This window comes from Eucyclogobius newberryi, unplaced genomic scaffold (assembly GCF_026437365.1).
Source record: "Eucyclogobius newberryi isolate DKJ021-1_F unplaced genomic scaffold, fEucNew1.0.hap1 SCAF_4, whole genome shotgun sequence".
Lineage (NCBI taxonomy): Eukaryota > Metazoa > Chordata > Actinopteri > Gobiiformes > Gobiidae > Eucyclogobius > Eucyclogobius newberryi.
In genome coordinates, this window is record NW_027316056.1 from 37,046,354 (window position 1) to 37,060,314 (window position 13,961).

General features: G+C 41.7%; 1 protein-coding gene across 1 annotated transcript in view; it reads left to right on the forward strand.

Moving 5' to 3' along the window:
* Window positions 1-12,846, forward strand: part of LOC140378029 (protein sidekick-1-like) — a 128,914-nt gene extending 116,068 nt beyond the window's left edge. The window contains exons 41-46 of the mRNA XM_072463659.1: window positions 1,973-2,098; window positions 4,350-4,514; window positions 5,222-5,359; window positions 7,684-7,816; window positions 7,892-8,021; window positions 12,356-12,846. Coding sequence (XP_072319760.1) covers window positions 1,973-2,098; window positions 4,350-4,514; window positions 5,222-5,359; window positions 7,684-7,816; window positions 7,892-8,021; window positions 12,356-12,670 — 1,007 coding nt within the window. The 3' untranslated portion in view covers window positions 12,671-12,846. The remainder of the gene's footprint in view (window positions 1-1,972; window positions 2,099-4,349; window positions 4,515-5,221; window positions 5,360-7,683; window positions 7,817-7,891; window positions 8,022-12,355) is intronic.
* The last annotated feature ends 1,115 nt before the right edge of the window (window positions 12,847-13,961 follow it).

Here is a 13,961-nt window from a genome sequence, read left to right on the forward strand (position 1 = left end):
AATGATTTATCCACGCCACGAGGAAATATGATACAAAATTTGCTGAAAAAAATCGTCCATACCACTTAACTTATACTTATACTCCAGTGCGACTTTTAAATGTTTTTTTCTTCTCTATTATGCATTTTTTTAGCTGGTGCTAAAGGTACTTTCATCACTGCATACGTCATACTTGTACTTGTACTTGTACTGGAATGTTCTTTTATGGATATTCTACAGTGACTTCATGCGTATAAAACCTCGACGTATCAGAACATATTAAAGTCTTTTCCGTTTGTAAAAAATGTGAAAATGTCTAAAACAACAATGTTCTGAGTTCACAATGTGTCCTTCACTTGTCTCATGTCTTTGTCTCTTGTGTCTCATGTCTTTGTCTCTTGTGTTTGTCTCTTGTGTCTCATGTTTTTGTCTCTCATGTCTTTGTCTCTTGTGTCTCATGTCTTTGTCTCTTTTGTCTCATGTCTTTGTCTCTTTTGTCTCATGTCTTTGTCTCTTTTGTCTCATGTCTTTGTCTCTTTTGTCTCATGTCTTTGTCTCTTGTGTCTCATGTCTTTGTCTCTTTTGTCTCATGTCTTTGTCTCTTGTGTCTCATGTCTTTGTCTCTTTTGTCTCATGTCTTTGTCTCTTTTGTCTCATGTCTTTGTCTCTTGTGTCTCATCTCTTTGTCTCTTGTGTCTCATGTCTTTGTCTCATGTCTTTGTCTCTTGTGTCTCATCTCTTTGTCTCTTGTGTCTCATGTCTTTGTCTCATGTCTTTGTCTCTTGTGTCTCATGTCTTTGTCTCTTTTGTCTCATGTCTTTGTCTCTTGTGTCTCATCTCTTTGTCTCTTGTGTCTCATGTCTTTGTCTCATGTCTTTGTCTCTTGTGTCTCATGTCTTTGTCTCTTGTGTCTCATGTCTTTGTCTCTTTTGTCTCATGTCTTTGTCTCTTTTGTCTCATGTCTTTGTCTCTTTTGTCTCATGTCTTTGTCTCTTTTGTCTCATGTCTTTGTCTCTTTTGTCTCATGTCTTTGTCTCTTGTGTCTCATGTCTTTGTCTCTTTTGTCTCATGTCTTTGTCTCTTGTGTCTCATGTCTTTGTCTCTTTTGTCTCATGTCTTTGTCTCTTTTGTCTCATGTCTTTGTCTCTTGTGTCTCATCTCTTTGTCTCTTGTGTCTCATGTCTTTGTCTCATGTCTTTGTCTCTTGTGTCTCATCTCTTTGTCTCTTGTGTCTCATGTCTTTGTCTCATGTCTTTGTCTCTTGTGTCTCATGTCTTTGTCTCTTTTGTCTCATGTCTTTGTCTCTTGTGTCTCATCTCTTTGTCTCTTGTGTCTCATGTCTTTGTCTCATGTCTTTGTCTCTTGTGTCTCATGTCTTTGTCTCTTGTGTCTCATGTCTTTGTCTCTTTTGTCTCATGTCTTTGTCTCTTTTGTCTCATGTCTTTGTCTCTTTTGTCTCATGTCTTTGTCTCTTTTGTCTCATGTCTTTGTCTCTTTTGTCTCATGTCTTTGTCTCTTTTTTCTCATGTCTTTGTCTCTTGTGTCTCATGTCTTTGTCTCTTTTGTCTCATGTCTTTGTCTCTTGTGTCTCATGTCTTTGTCTCTTTTGTCTCATGTCTTTGTCTCTTTTGTCTCATGTCTTTGTCTCTTGTGTCTCATCTCTTTGTCTCTTGTGTCTCATGTCTTTGTCTCATGTCTTTGTCTCTTGTGTCTCATGTCTTTGTCTCTTGTGTCTCATGTCTTTGTCTCATGTCTTTTTCTCTTGTGTCTCATGTCTTTGTCTCTTTTGTCTCATGTCTTTGTCTCTTGTGTCTCATCTCTTTGTCTCTTGTGTCTCATGTCTTTGTCTCATGTCTTTGTCTCTTGTGTCTCATGTCTTTGTCTCTTGTGTCTCATGTCTTTGTCTCTTGTGTCTCATGTCTTTGTCTCTTTTGTCTCATGTCTTTGTCTCTTGTGTCTCATGTCTTTGTCTCTTGTGTCTCCGTGGCGACAGGCTCTCCGGGCGCTCCTCTGGACCTGAGCGTGTCTAAGACCTCCTCCGGTCTCTCACTGCATTGGTCCGAAGGAGACATCGGCTCCGCCCCCATCTCTGGATATGTCATCGAGTCCCGCCCCTCTGGTGAGTCACAAGCTTCTGTCCTTTGTCTTACGTGAAATAAAAACTTTATTTAAGGTTTTTATCATAGAAAACATGGATTATTAACGTTAGACATTAACGCTGACTTCTTTATTCAACGTTAGCTCGACAAAACTGTTTGAAAATGAATTATTTGTCTGAATGAACTTCGACATCGACTCATATTATACTTGTTTCCAAATGGAATAAATATATAAACATCTATCATTTGTCTGTTCAGCCTACGAACGTTAAAATGTGTGTTTTTACTGCGCTGCCTCATCAAAATAGTTTGATAAATCATGTTATTCCTGAAAGTATTGTCATTTTAAAACATATATTTGATCTTTTGAATGGAAAAAGTCCTTGTCATTCCTATATTTGAATCCTGTGCTGAATATATTTTTCATACTTTTCCGCTATATTTTTCACTCAAACAGCCGGAAACGGTTCAAAACAATCAGAGAAAGTTTCGTGGAATTGATTTTTAGATATAAACACCCAAAAAAATGCATGAAATATTGGATCAAATTTTGACCCAAATTCGGAGCCGTCTCAAATCTGGGAATCAAAGTCCTCAAACCATGAATAACACGACTGTATTGGTGTATTTCAACCTCGCTCGTGCTTTCATATCTGTATTTAGCCTAAACACAAACATTAGCATTAGCTTGTGTCGTGGATGAACTCTCAGGAGCAGCTCTTCTACCTTGACATGAACTGCACAGTACGTCCCGCTTCAGTCAAAGTACTCGCTCCACCTTCTCACCGACTCGAAGAGAACAACCCCGTCATTAAAACCCGCTGAGCGACTCCGTCTCAATTATACCTGGAGTCGACGGCACTAAGTGAACTCTCAGCGGGGGTCGAGGGTGTTACGATCCCTCCAGCAGGCGCCGCCGTCTGGGGAGAAAAGAAGGTTTGAGTGTGCGTGTTCGGATAATTACGTCGCGATTTTTGGAATCAAACGTGGCGATCGGAGCCGGCGGGCGAAACAGTCCAAAGAGCTGCAAGGACCGAACTGTGCGGCGCTGAAACGTCTACGATCAGAGATAAGAATTGTTTAGCAATCAAATCGTTTAGCAGTCAAATTCTAAAATGATTGTGAATATTAACAGCCCGAAAGAGCCGAGCAGACGCGGAGGAGGGCAGGCGCCGGCGAGCGAACGGTTTATGTCTTTACAATCCGACTCTTATTCACAGAAAAGTGAGCCTAAAGTGGAAATAAAACGCAGAGGTGCAGGTGAACTGTGGTCAGCAGCCGCCCCAACTCGCCCCAACTCGCCCGCTATTGTTTTATTTTTGAGCTGCTTTAACCATTAGCAGCTCATTCAGTGTCTGGGGTTCTCTTATATTCAAATGAGCAATATGCATTTCGAAATACATCAGAAACATACCGTAAAAAAGGGTTATAGTTGCCTCTGCGTCAATCATAAAAGAAAAAGTACCGTATTCTCCGGACTATATGTCGCACCAGCCAAAAAATACATAAGAGAAGAAAAAAACATATATAAGTTGCACTGGAGTATGAAATGCGGTTGCAAGTGTGAAAATAACAAATAATATCACATATAAGTCGCTCCGGAGTATAAATATAGATATAAGTATAAATATAAGTATAAGTCGCACCCCGGCCAAAACTATGAAAAAAGGTGCAACTTATAGTCCGGAAAATACGGTATATGCATTTTGAAATACATCAGAAACATACTGTAAAAAAGGGTTATAGTTGCCTCTGCGTCAATCGTAAAAGAAAAAGTACTTTATTTTCCAGAGTATAAGTCGCACAGCCAAAAAATGCACAATAGAGAAGGGAAAAAAATAACTAATAATATCACATATAAGTCGCCAAAACTATGAAAAAAGGTGCGACTTATAATCCGGAAAATACGGTAATAAGACAGAGGAGCGTGACCCTTTCTCGGCGCGATCGCGAAGGTGCTGATCGTCAAAAACCTATTCACACAGCAGCTCAATTCATTTTAAAAAACATCATTATTAGACATAAAATAGAATGAAATGGTTGGCAGTGAAAATACCTAGAACTAACATTATAACACTCTTTAAATGATAATACAGCGGCGTAAAAGCGACGCCGTGACCTTGGCTTGCAGATCTTTTCTCAAACTGGACCCGAGTGACAGTTTATGAGTCGTATACCGTTTATGAGTCGTAAACCGAGGGTGTGGCTAGTACTTTTGTCCCGGCGGGCTTGGATTGGCGGCCCCCTGTAACACTCTTGTGCCCGCCGCAGACGAGGGAACCTGGGACCCCTTCATCCGCCCGGTGCCCCCCGCCAGCCGCTCGGTGGCCGTCCCCGTGGAGCGCCTCCGCTCGGGCATCAGCTACGAGTTCCGGGTCATCGCGCTCAATCGCCACGGTTACGGCCAGCCCAGCGCCCCCTCCACGGCCCTCGCTGGTACGGCACGCGGCACCTTTGTAGTTTTGTGAAAAGCTCGATTGTTTAGATTCCAGGAGCTGATTAGAGTGATTTTCACACTTTTAAGACGGTTAAATTAGAGTATAACACGTTTATGTATTTAGCACAAGGTATAAACGTAATGTTAATTGTTTCAGGGCGAAATGGCATGGATCGTCTGCATGGAGAACGACAGGTTTAAACCTGTCGTTCTCCATGCAGACGATTATGTGGCACCACCAGGCCAAGTTAGAAGTCAGATCTGTGGAAAGGCAATCCCTTTTTTGATTATTGCAGTAGTCTGCGATTATTACTATTGTACCTTATGATTTATGTACTAGATGAATGATCTAAGTTGACATATACTGACTGAAGACTTCAAGATAAAGAATATTTACAACCAAAGTGTAGATAAATGTCTATTATGTATATTATTGGTGAAAATCTAAAAATGTTGATTATTTTTTTATATTCTGATTTAATAATGTTGCTGTCTTTGTCTGTATTAAAGTCTGTATAGTCCTGATAACAGTTATAAAAATACGTCTACAGTTACTTTTGTAAACCGACTTTTATGCACGATTCTGCAAATAAATTCAGACCAAACATTTTGCTAAATATATGTCATTATTAGCTGTAAGTTACAAAATACATGAATATATGAAATGAATGTAAAGTGCAGCCATGACTTTTTGTCCCGTCCTCAGCCCAGTCGTCGAGGCCGTTCTATGAGGAGTGGTGGTTCCTGCTGGTCATGGCGCTGGTGGGACTCATCCTGGTGCTGGTGCTGGTGTTCGCTCTGCTGCTGCACGGACACAGCGCCAAGTACAAGAACTGCTCCTCAGGTTTGCCACGCCCGTCGTCACCGTGTGAACGTGTGCGAACCAGCCCTGATTCACGCGTACAAAAGATGAATCTTATTTTATTCATTTTATTCATTTTATTCATTTTATTCATTTTATTCATTTTATTCACTTTATTCACTTTATTCACTTTATTCATTTTATTCATTTATTTTATTTTTTCTCTTTTCATTTTATTCATTTCATTCATTTATTTTATTTTTTCTCTTTTCATTTTATTCATTTAATTCATTTAATTCATTTTATTCATTTTATTCATTTTATTCATTTTATTCATTTTGTTCATTCTATTCATTCTATTCATTCTATTCATTCTATTCATTTATTTCATTTTTCTCTTTTCATTTTTTTTATTTTTCTTATTTCATTCATTTTATTCATTTTATTCATTTTATTTATTTGAAAAGGGAAATTAAACATAAATCAACATTACTCAATATAAATGTGAGTTAGCTGATATGAGCCACTTAGCATCAGGAGTCCATTTTCCAGATAATTCATCCTAAAAGTACAATTAAAAACTAGATGCTTAAAAATTAGACAAAAATGTTGAATAAAATTGCAAAGTCAAATATATAAAATGCGTGACTCCCAGTTCATGTTTCCACGAGCCATTTTTTACCGCTCTTGTGCAAAGCGAAGCACGAGGGAGTCTCTCTTATGGCTTCAGGCTCAGAAGCTCTGACCGAGTTCTTCTGCCAGGAACTATGCCTCTTCTCTAATTGTCTCTGGTCTCTCACTGGAACTAAAGTTCACAAAGTCATTCACGAGGAGCAGCGCCGCGTTTGATCCTTTTCTGCAGAATATGACTGGCTTGTGGACGATGTTCCGTTCATAATGAGACGTGTGATTACTGTGGATTCAGTCCATAAAGAGTTTGTGATGCAGCAGAAGTTGGATGGACTGACTTTAATCTTGCTGCTAACATTATTGTACCCAGGGGTTTAAATAGGGCTAAAAACAAAAGCTGCTAGCTGGTTGGTCATTAGCAGATGCGTCATAGTCGTGAATATTCCATCCGTCTGCTGAACTGTGAGCGCCAAACTGCATAAACACTGTAATATTGTACTTCCCATGCACCTTTTCACTTTTATATACCGTATTTTCTGGTCTGTAAGTCGCACCAGCCAAAAAATGCATAATAGAGAAGAAAATGTGGTTGCAAGTGTGGAAATAACAAATAATATCACATATAAGTCGCTCCGGAGTACAAGTAGAAGTATAGCCCTGATTCATGCGTACAAAACATGAATGAATCTTTATTTTATTTATTTTACCATATTTTACAGATTATAAGTGGCACCTCAGCCAAAACTATGAAAAAAGGTGCCACTTATAATCTGGAAAATACAGTAGTATAAACTGCTCGCACGTGCTTTTGTGTTTGTGATAATGTGTCATGTTGTGTCATGTTGTGTCATGTTGGGTCATGTTGGGTCATGTTGGGTCATGTTGGGTCATGTTGTGTCATGTTGGGTCATGTTGGGTCATGTTGGGTCATGTTGGGTCATGTTGGGTCATGTTGTGTCATGTTGGGTCATGTTGTGTCATGTTGTGTCATGTTGGGTCATGTTGGGTCATGTTGTGTCATGTTGGGTCATGTTGGGTCATGTTGGGTCATGTTGGGTCATGTTGTGTCATGTTGGGTCATGTTGGGTCATGTTGTGTCATGTTGTGTCATGTTGGGTCATGTTGTGTCATGTTGTGTCATGTTGGGTCATGTTGGGTCATGTTGTGTCATGTTGTGTCATGTTGTGTCATGTTGTGTCATGGTGTTTCATGTTGTGTCATGTTGTGTCATGTTGTGTCATGTTGTGTCATGTTGTGTCATGTTAGGTCATGTTGGGTCATGTTGTGTCATGTTGGGTCATGTTGTGTCATGTTGGGTCATGTTGGGTCATGTTGTGTCATGTTGGGTCATGTTGTGTCATGTTGGGTCATGTTGGGTCATGTAGGGTCATGTTGTGTCATGTTGTGTCATGTTGTGTCATGTTGGGTCATGTTGTGTCATGTTGGGTCATGTTGTGTCATGTTGGGTCATGTTGGGTCATGTTGGGTCATGTTGTGTCATGTTGGGTCATGTTGTGTCATGTTGGGTCATGTTGTGTCATGTTGGGTCATGTTGGGTCATGTAGGGTCATGTTGGGTCATGTTGTGTCATGTTGGGTCATGTTGGGTCATGTTGGGTCATGTTGGGTCATGTTGTGTCATGTAGGGTCATGTTGGGTCATGTTGGGTCATGTTGGGTCATGTTGTGTCATGTTGGGTCATGTTGGGTCATGTTGTGTCATGTTGTGTCCTCTCAGGGAAGCATCTGTCCCCCGCGGACGAGTCGGTCACTCTGGACAACGGGGGCTTCACCGCTCTGGAGCTCAACAGCCGAAGCCTCAACTCCAAGAACTCTTTCCTCAAGAAGAACGGCACCAGGTCCACTCTAGTGTAAGTCGCTGTCTCCTAAGTCTCCCGCGTGTGTGACCTTATGACCTTTGACGCGTAGCTCTGGTCCGTGCACAGGTCGCCTCCCCGGCCCAGTCCAGGCGTCCTGCACTACTCCGACGAGGACATCTGCAACAACTACAACGGGACGGCCCTGACGGAGAGCACCACCCTCACGGAGAAGCCCACGGAAGTGTCCGAGTCAGAGGTACAAGTCGAGCCCCAGAGCTGCAGTGCTGAAGGGCAATAAAGAGAGAAACCCCTGGACACCACCGAGCCAGCTCTGCGGAGGGCGTTAGAAAAACATAAAATCATGAGGACAAGGGATGAGGGAACGACATGGTTATCTCGAGGGGACGACATGATCATCTCGAGGGGACGACATGATCATCTCGAGGGAACGACATGATTATCTCAAGGGGAAGACAGGATTATCTCGAGGGGACGACATGATTATCTCAAGGGGACGATGTGATTATCTTGAGGGGACGACATGATTATCTCAAGGGGAAGACATGATTATCTCAAGGGGAAGACATGATTATCTCGAGGGGACGACATGATTATCTCAAGGGGAAGACATGATTATCTCGAGGGGACGACATGATTATCTCAAGGGGAAGACAGGATTATCTCGAGGGGACGACATGATTATCTCAAGGGGAAGACAGGATTATCTCAAGGGGAAGACATGATTATCTCGAGGGGACGACATGATTATCTCAAGGGGAAGACATGATTATCTCGAGGGGACGACATGATTATCTCAAGGGGAAGACAGGATTATCTCGAGGGGACGACACGATTATCTCAAGGGGAAGACATGATTATCTCGAGGGGACGACATAATTATCTTGAAAGAAGGACATGATTATCTTGAGGGGACAACATGATTATCTTGAGGGGACAACATGATTATCTCGAGGGGACGACATGATTATCTCGAGGGGACGACATGATTATCTCGAGGGGATGACATGATTATCTCGAGGGGACGACATAATTATCTTGAAAGAAGGACATGATTATCTTGAGGGGACAACATGATTATCTTGAGGGGACAACATGATTATCTCGAGGGGACGACATGATTATCTCGAGGGGATGACATGATTATCTCGAGGGGACGACATAATTATCTTGAAAGAAGGACATGATTATCTCAAGAGGACGACATGATTATCTTGAGGGAACGACATGATTATCTTGAGGGAACGACATGACTATCTTGAGGCAACGACATGATTATCTTGAGGGAACGACATGATTATCTTGAGGAAACGACATTCTTATCTTGAGGGAACGACATGATTATCTTTAGGAAACGACATTCTTATCTTGAGGGAACGACATGATTATCTTGAGGGAACGACATGATTATCTTGAGGGAACGACATTCTTATCTTGAGGGAATGACATGGTTATCTTGAGGGAACGACATGATTATCTTGAGGGAACGACATTCTTATCTTGAGGAAACTACATTCTTATCTTGAGGGAACGACATGATTATCTGGAGGGAACGACATTCTTATCTTGAGGGAATGACATGATTATCTTGAGGGAACGACATTCTTATCTTGAGGGAACGACATGGTTATCTCGAGGGGACGACATGATCATCTCGAGGGGACGACATGATCATCTCGAGGGAACGACATGATTATCTCAAGGGGAAGACAGGATTATCTCGAGGGGACGACATGATTATCTCAAGGGGACGATGTGATTATCTTGAGGGGACGACATGATTATCTCAAGGGGAAGACATGATTATCTCAAGGGGAAGACATGATTATCTCGAGGGGACGACATGATTATCTCAAGGGGAAGACATGATTATCTCGAGGGCACGACATGATTATCTCAAGGGGAAGACAGGATTATCTCGAGGGGACGACATGATTATCTCAAGGGGAAGACAGGATTATCTCAAGGGGAAGACATGATTATCTCGAGGGGACGACATGATTATCTCAAGGGGAAGACATGATTATCTCGAGGGGACGACATGATTATCTCAAGGGGAAGACAGGATTATCTCGAGGGGACGACACGATTATCTCAAGGGGAAGACATGATTATCTCGAGGGGACGACATAATTATCTTGAAAGAAGGACATGATTATCTTGAGGGGACAACATGATTATCTTGAGGGGACAACATGATTATCTCGAGGGGACGACATGATTATCTCGAGGGGATGACATGATTATCTCGAGGGGACGACATAATTATCTTGAAAGAAGGACATGATTATCTTGAGGGGACAACATGATTATCTTGAGGGGACAACATGATTATCTCGAGGGGACGACATGATTATCTCGAGGGGATGACATGATTATCTCGAGGGGACGACATAATTATCTTGAAAGAAGGACATGATTATCTCAAGAGGACGACATGATTATCTTGAGGGAACGACATGATTATCTTGAGGGAACGACATGACTATCTTGAGGCAACGACATGATTATCTTGAGGGAACGACATGATTATCTTGAGGAAACGACATTCTTATCTTGAGGGAACGACATGATTATCTTTAGGAAACGACATGATTATCTTGAGGGAACGACATGATTATCTTGAGGGAACGACATGATTATCTTGAGGGAACGACATTCTTATCTTGAGGGAATGACATGGTTATCTTGAGGGAACGACATGATTATCTTGAGGGAACGACATTCTTATCTTGAGGAAACTACATTCTTATCTTGAGGGAACGACATGATTATCTTGAGGGAACGACATTCTTATCTTGAGGGAATGACATGATTATCTTGAGGGAACGACATTCTTATCTTGAGGGAACGACATGGTTATCTCGAGGGGACGACATGATCATCTCGAGGGGACGACATGATCATCTCGAGGGAACGACATGATTATCTCAAGGGGAAGACAGGATTATCTCGAGGGGACGACATGATTATCTCAAGGGGACGATGTGATTATCTTGAGGGGACGACATGATTATCTCAAGGGGAAGACATGATTATCTCAAGGGGAAGACATGATTATCTCGAGGGGACGACATGATTATCTCAAGGGGAAGACATGATTATCTCGAGGGGACGACATGATTATCTCAAGGGGAAGACAGGATTATCTCGAGGGGACGACATGATTATCTCAAGGGGAAGACAGGATTATCTCAAGGGGAAGACATGATTATCTCGAGGGGACGACATGATTATCTCAAGGGGAAGACATGATTATCTCGAGGGGACGACATGATTATCTCAAGGGGAAGACAGGATTATCTCGAGGGGACGACACGATTATCTCAAGGGGAAGACATGATTATCTCGAGGGGACGACATAATTATCTTGAAAGAAGGACATGATTATCTTGAGGGGACAACATGATTATCTTGAGGGGACAACATGATTATCTCGAGGGGACGACATGATTATCTCGAGGGGATGACATGATTATCTCGAGGGGACGACATAATTATCTTGAAAGAAGGACATGATTATCTTGAGGGGACAACATGATTATCTTGAGGGGACAACATGATTATCTCGAGGGGACGACATGATTATCTCGAGGGGATGACATGATTATCTCGAGGGGACGACATAATTATCTTGAAAGAAGGACATGATTATCTCAAGAGGACGACATGATTATCTTGAGGGAACGACATGATTATCTTGAGGGAACGACATGACTATCTTGAGGCAACGACATGATTATCTTGAGGGAACGACATGATTATCTTGAGGAAACGACATTCTTATCTTGAGGGAACGACATGATTATCTTTAGGAAACGACATTCTTATCTTGAGGGAACGACATGATTATCTTGAGGGAACGACATGATTATCTTGAGGGAACGACATTCTTATCTTGAGGGAATGACATGGTTATCTTGAGGGAACGACATGATTATCTTGAGGGAACGACATTCTTATCTTGAGGAAACTACATTCTTATCTTGAGGGAACGACATGATTATCTTGAGGGAACGACATTCTTATCTTGAGGGAATGACATGGTTATCTTGAGGGAACGACATGATTATCTTGAGGGAACGACATGATTATCTTGAGGAAACTACATTCTTATCTTGAGGGAACGACATGATTATCTTGAGGGAACGACATTCTTATCTTGAGGGAACGGTATGACTATTTTGAGGGAACGACATGATTATCTTGAGGGAACGACATTCTTATCTTGAGGGAATGACATGGTTATCTTGAGGGAACGACATGATTATCTTGAGGGAACGACATTATTATCTTGAGGCAACAACATGATTATCTTGAGGGAACGACACAATAGCTTTTTTTTTTTTTTTATCAAACCTCCTTTGCTATTCCCCCTGTAGCCAGTAGATGGAGCTCTAACTTACATCATATTTTAAATTCTAAACATGCAATGACGACGCAGAGGCACTAAACTACAGCGCGTTTGAAGACCTTCAACAGCACTGCGTTCTAATACGTGTCCTCCAAAGTAGTCAAGAACGTCTCCAAACTCCGCCCCCTCTAACTCCCCCCCCCCCTCTCTCTCCGCAGCTCACGGACAGCGACTACGAGGAGGAGCAGCCCAAGCACTCGTTCGTCAACCACTACATGAGCGACCCGACCTACTACAACTCGTGGAAGCGGCAGCCGAAGGGGCTCAAGAGCGCCGCCGCCGCCGGCTTCCCGTACGAGGAGTGCGCCACGGCCGAGAAAGAGCCGTACTACCAGACTGTGGTGACGCAGCACAGCGCGGGGGGAGCGTACACCCCGAGCGGGCAGCCGGCGCACAACACGCTCCCCAACAACAACAACAACAACCCCCCCGGCTCCCGGACCCCCGTCACAGGCTTCTCCTCCTTCGTCTGACTGTGAGAGTGAAGCCGGATGCCCTCCCAAAGACTTGAGCCTGTTCACTTGCCACTTGCCTTTCCCTCGGTTTACGAAGATCCACTGCAAAAAGAAGGGAAGAAACATGGAGGATCTGCATGAGATGAACTGACTTGAAATCTGGATTTATTTATTTTATTTTGGCGGGATTTAGGACTTGAATATATGAAAATGAATTATTAGTTTAGGTTTTCTTCTCTCTTTTTTCTTTTTGAGTACTTTCATTTTGTTGGTAGGTTTGTATTATTTATTTTTTTCTGATTTAATGAGAAAAGTTTTTGTTTTTATGTGTGAAGTAAATCCTGTTTTGACTGTTTTTAGTACTATGTCAAACTTTTCTCATTCAAAACTTTAATTATACATATAAAAACAGCAACTTTTCTCATAAAAACAGTGATTTTTCTCATAAAAACTGTGATTTTTCTCATAAAAACAGCAACTTTTCTCATAAAAATAGATAATTTTTTTATCCCAGTGAATGCAATACAGAAATTACAATAAATATTCTTATCTTTAAAAGAAATATAGATATAAAAACTGTTCAAAATCAGTTCAAATATCACATTATTTATCACATTTTCTTCCCTTTGGGCAGAAAAAAGTTATGAATATCTATTTGGAGCGTTCAGAATTCAAGTCATTTAAACTCGTGGAGGGTTTATTTTTGGTAGCGTCCTCACTGTGTCGGCGAGTGTGTTTTTTATGCCCACGATTGACCCGAAAACGACAGAGACTCTGCGACGAGAACGACCTGCGTTTAAAGAAGAGGCTCGGACCACGACAGGGTGGACTCTGCACAAAGGCTTCTTCTTCTTCTTCATGTCTGTTCCACATCGAGTGCACAAACACACACGGCCATCGCCCGAGCTGAACGTGACGTAAACGTGACGTAAACGTGACGCCCGTAAACCCCCAATTCAGAATATTAGTCTTTGTTTGAGCCGTTTTTCACTCCTTTACATTGTCTGTAACTTATTTCAACATGTTTCGGACCGTTTTATCTTTTTATTTTGTTTTACCGTTCACACCAGTACGACGTAAATGTTTCAAGCAGAAAGACCAGTATGAAATGCACTTAAACCGTGATTAAAGACACGATTACTTGTTTTTGTAATGATACCAAAGAAATATTGTGATTGTCCCAATATTTCTAAAACTAATACTTCTAAAACTTAAGGCCCGCGGCCCAGATCAGGCCCGCCAAACGCTCTGATGCGGCCGCGAACCATCTTCCAAATATTGAAAAATATACTTTTTCTTGTTTGCTTGT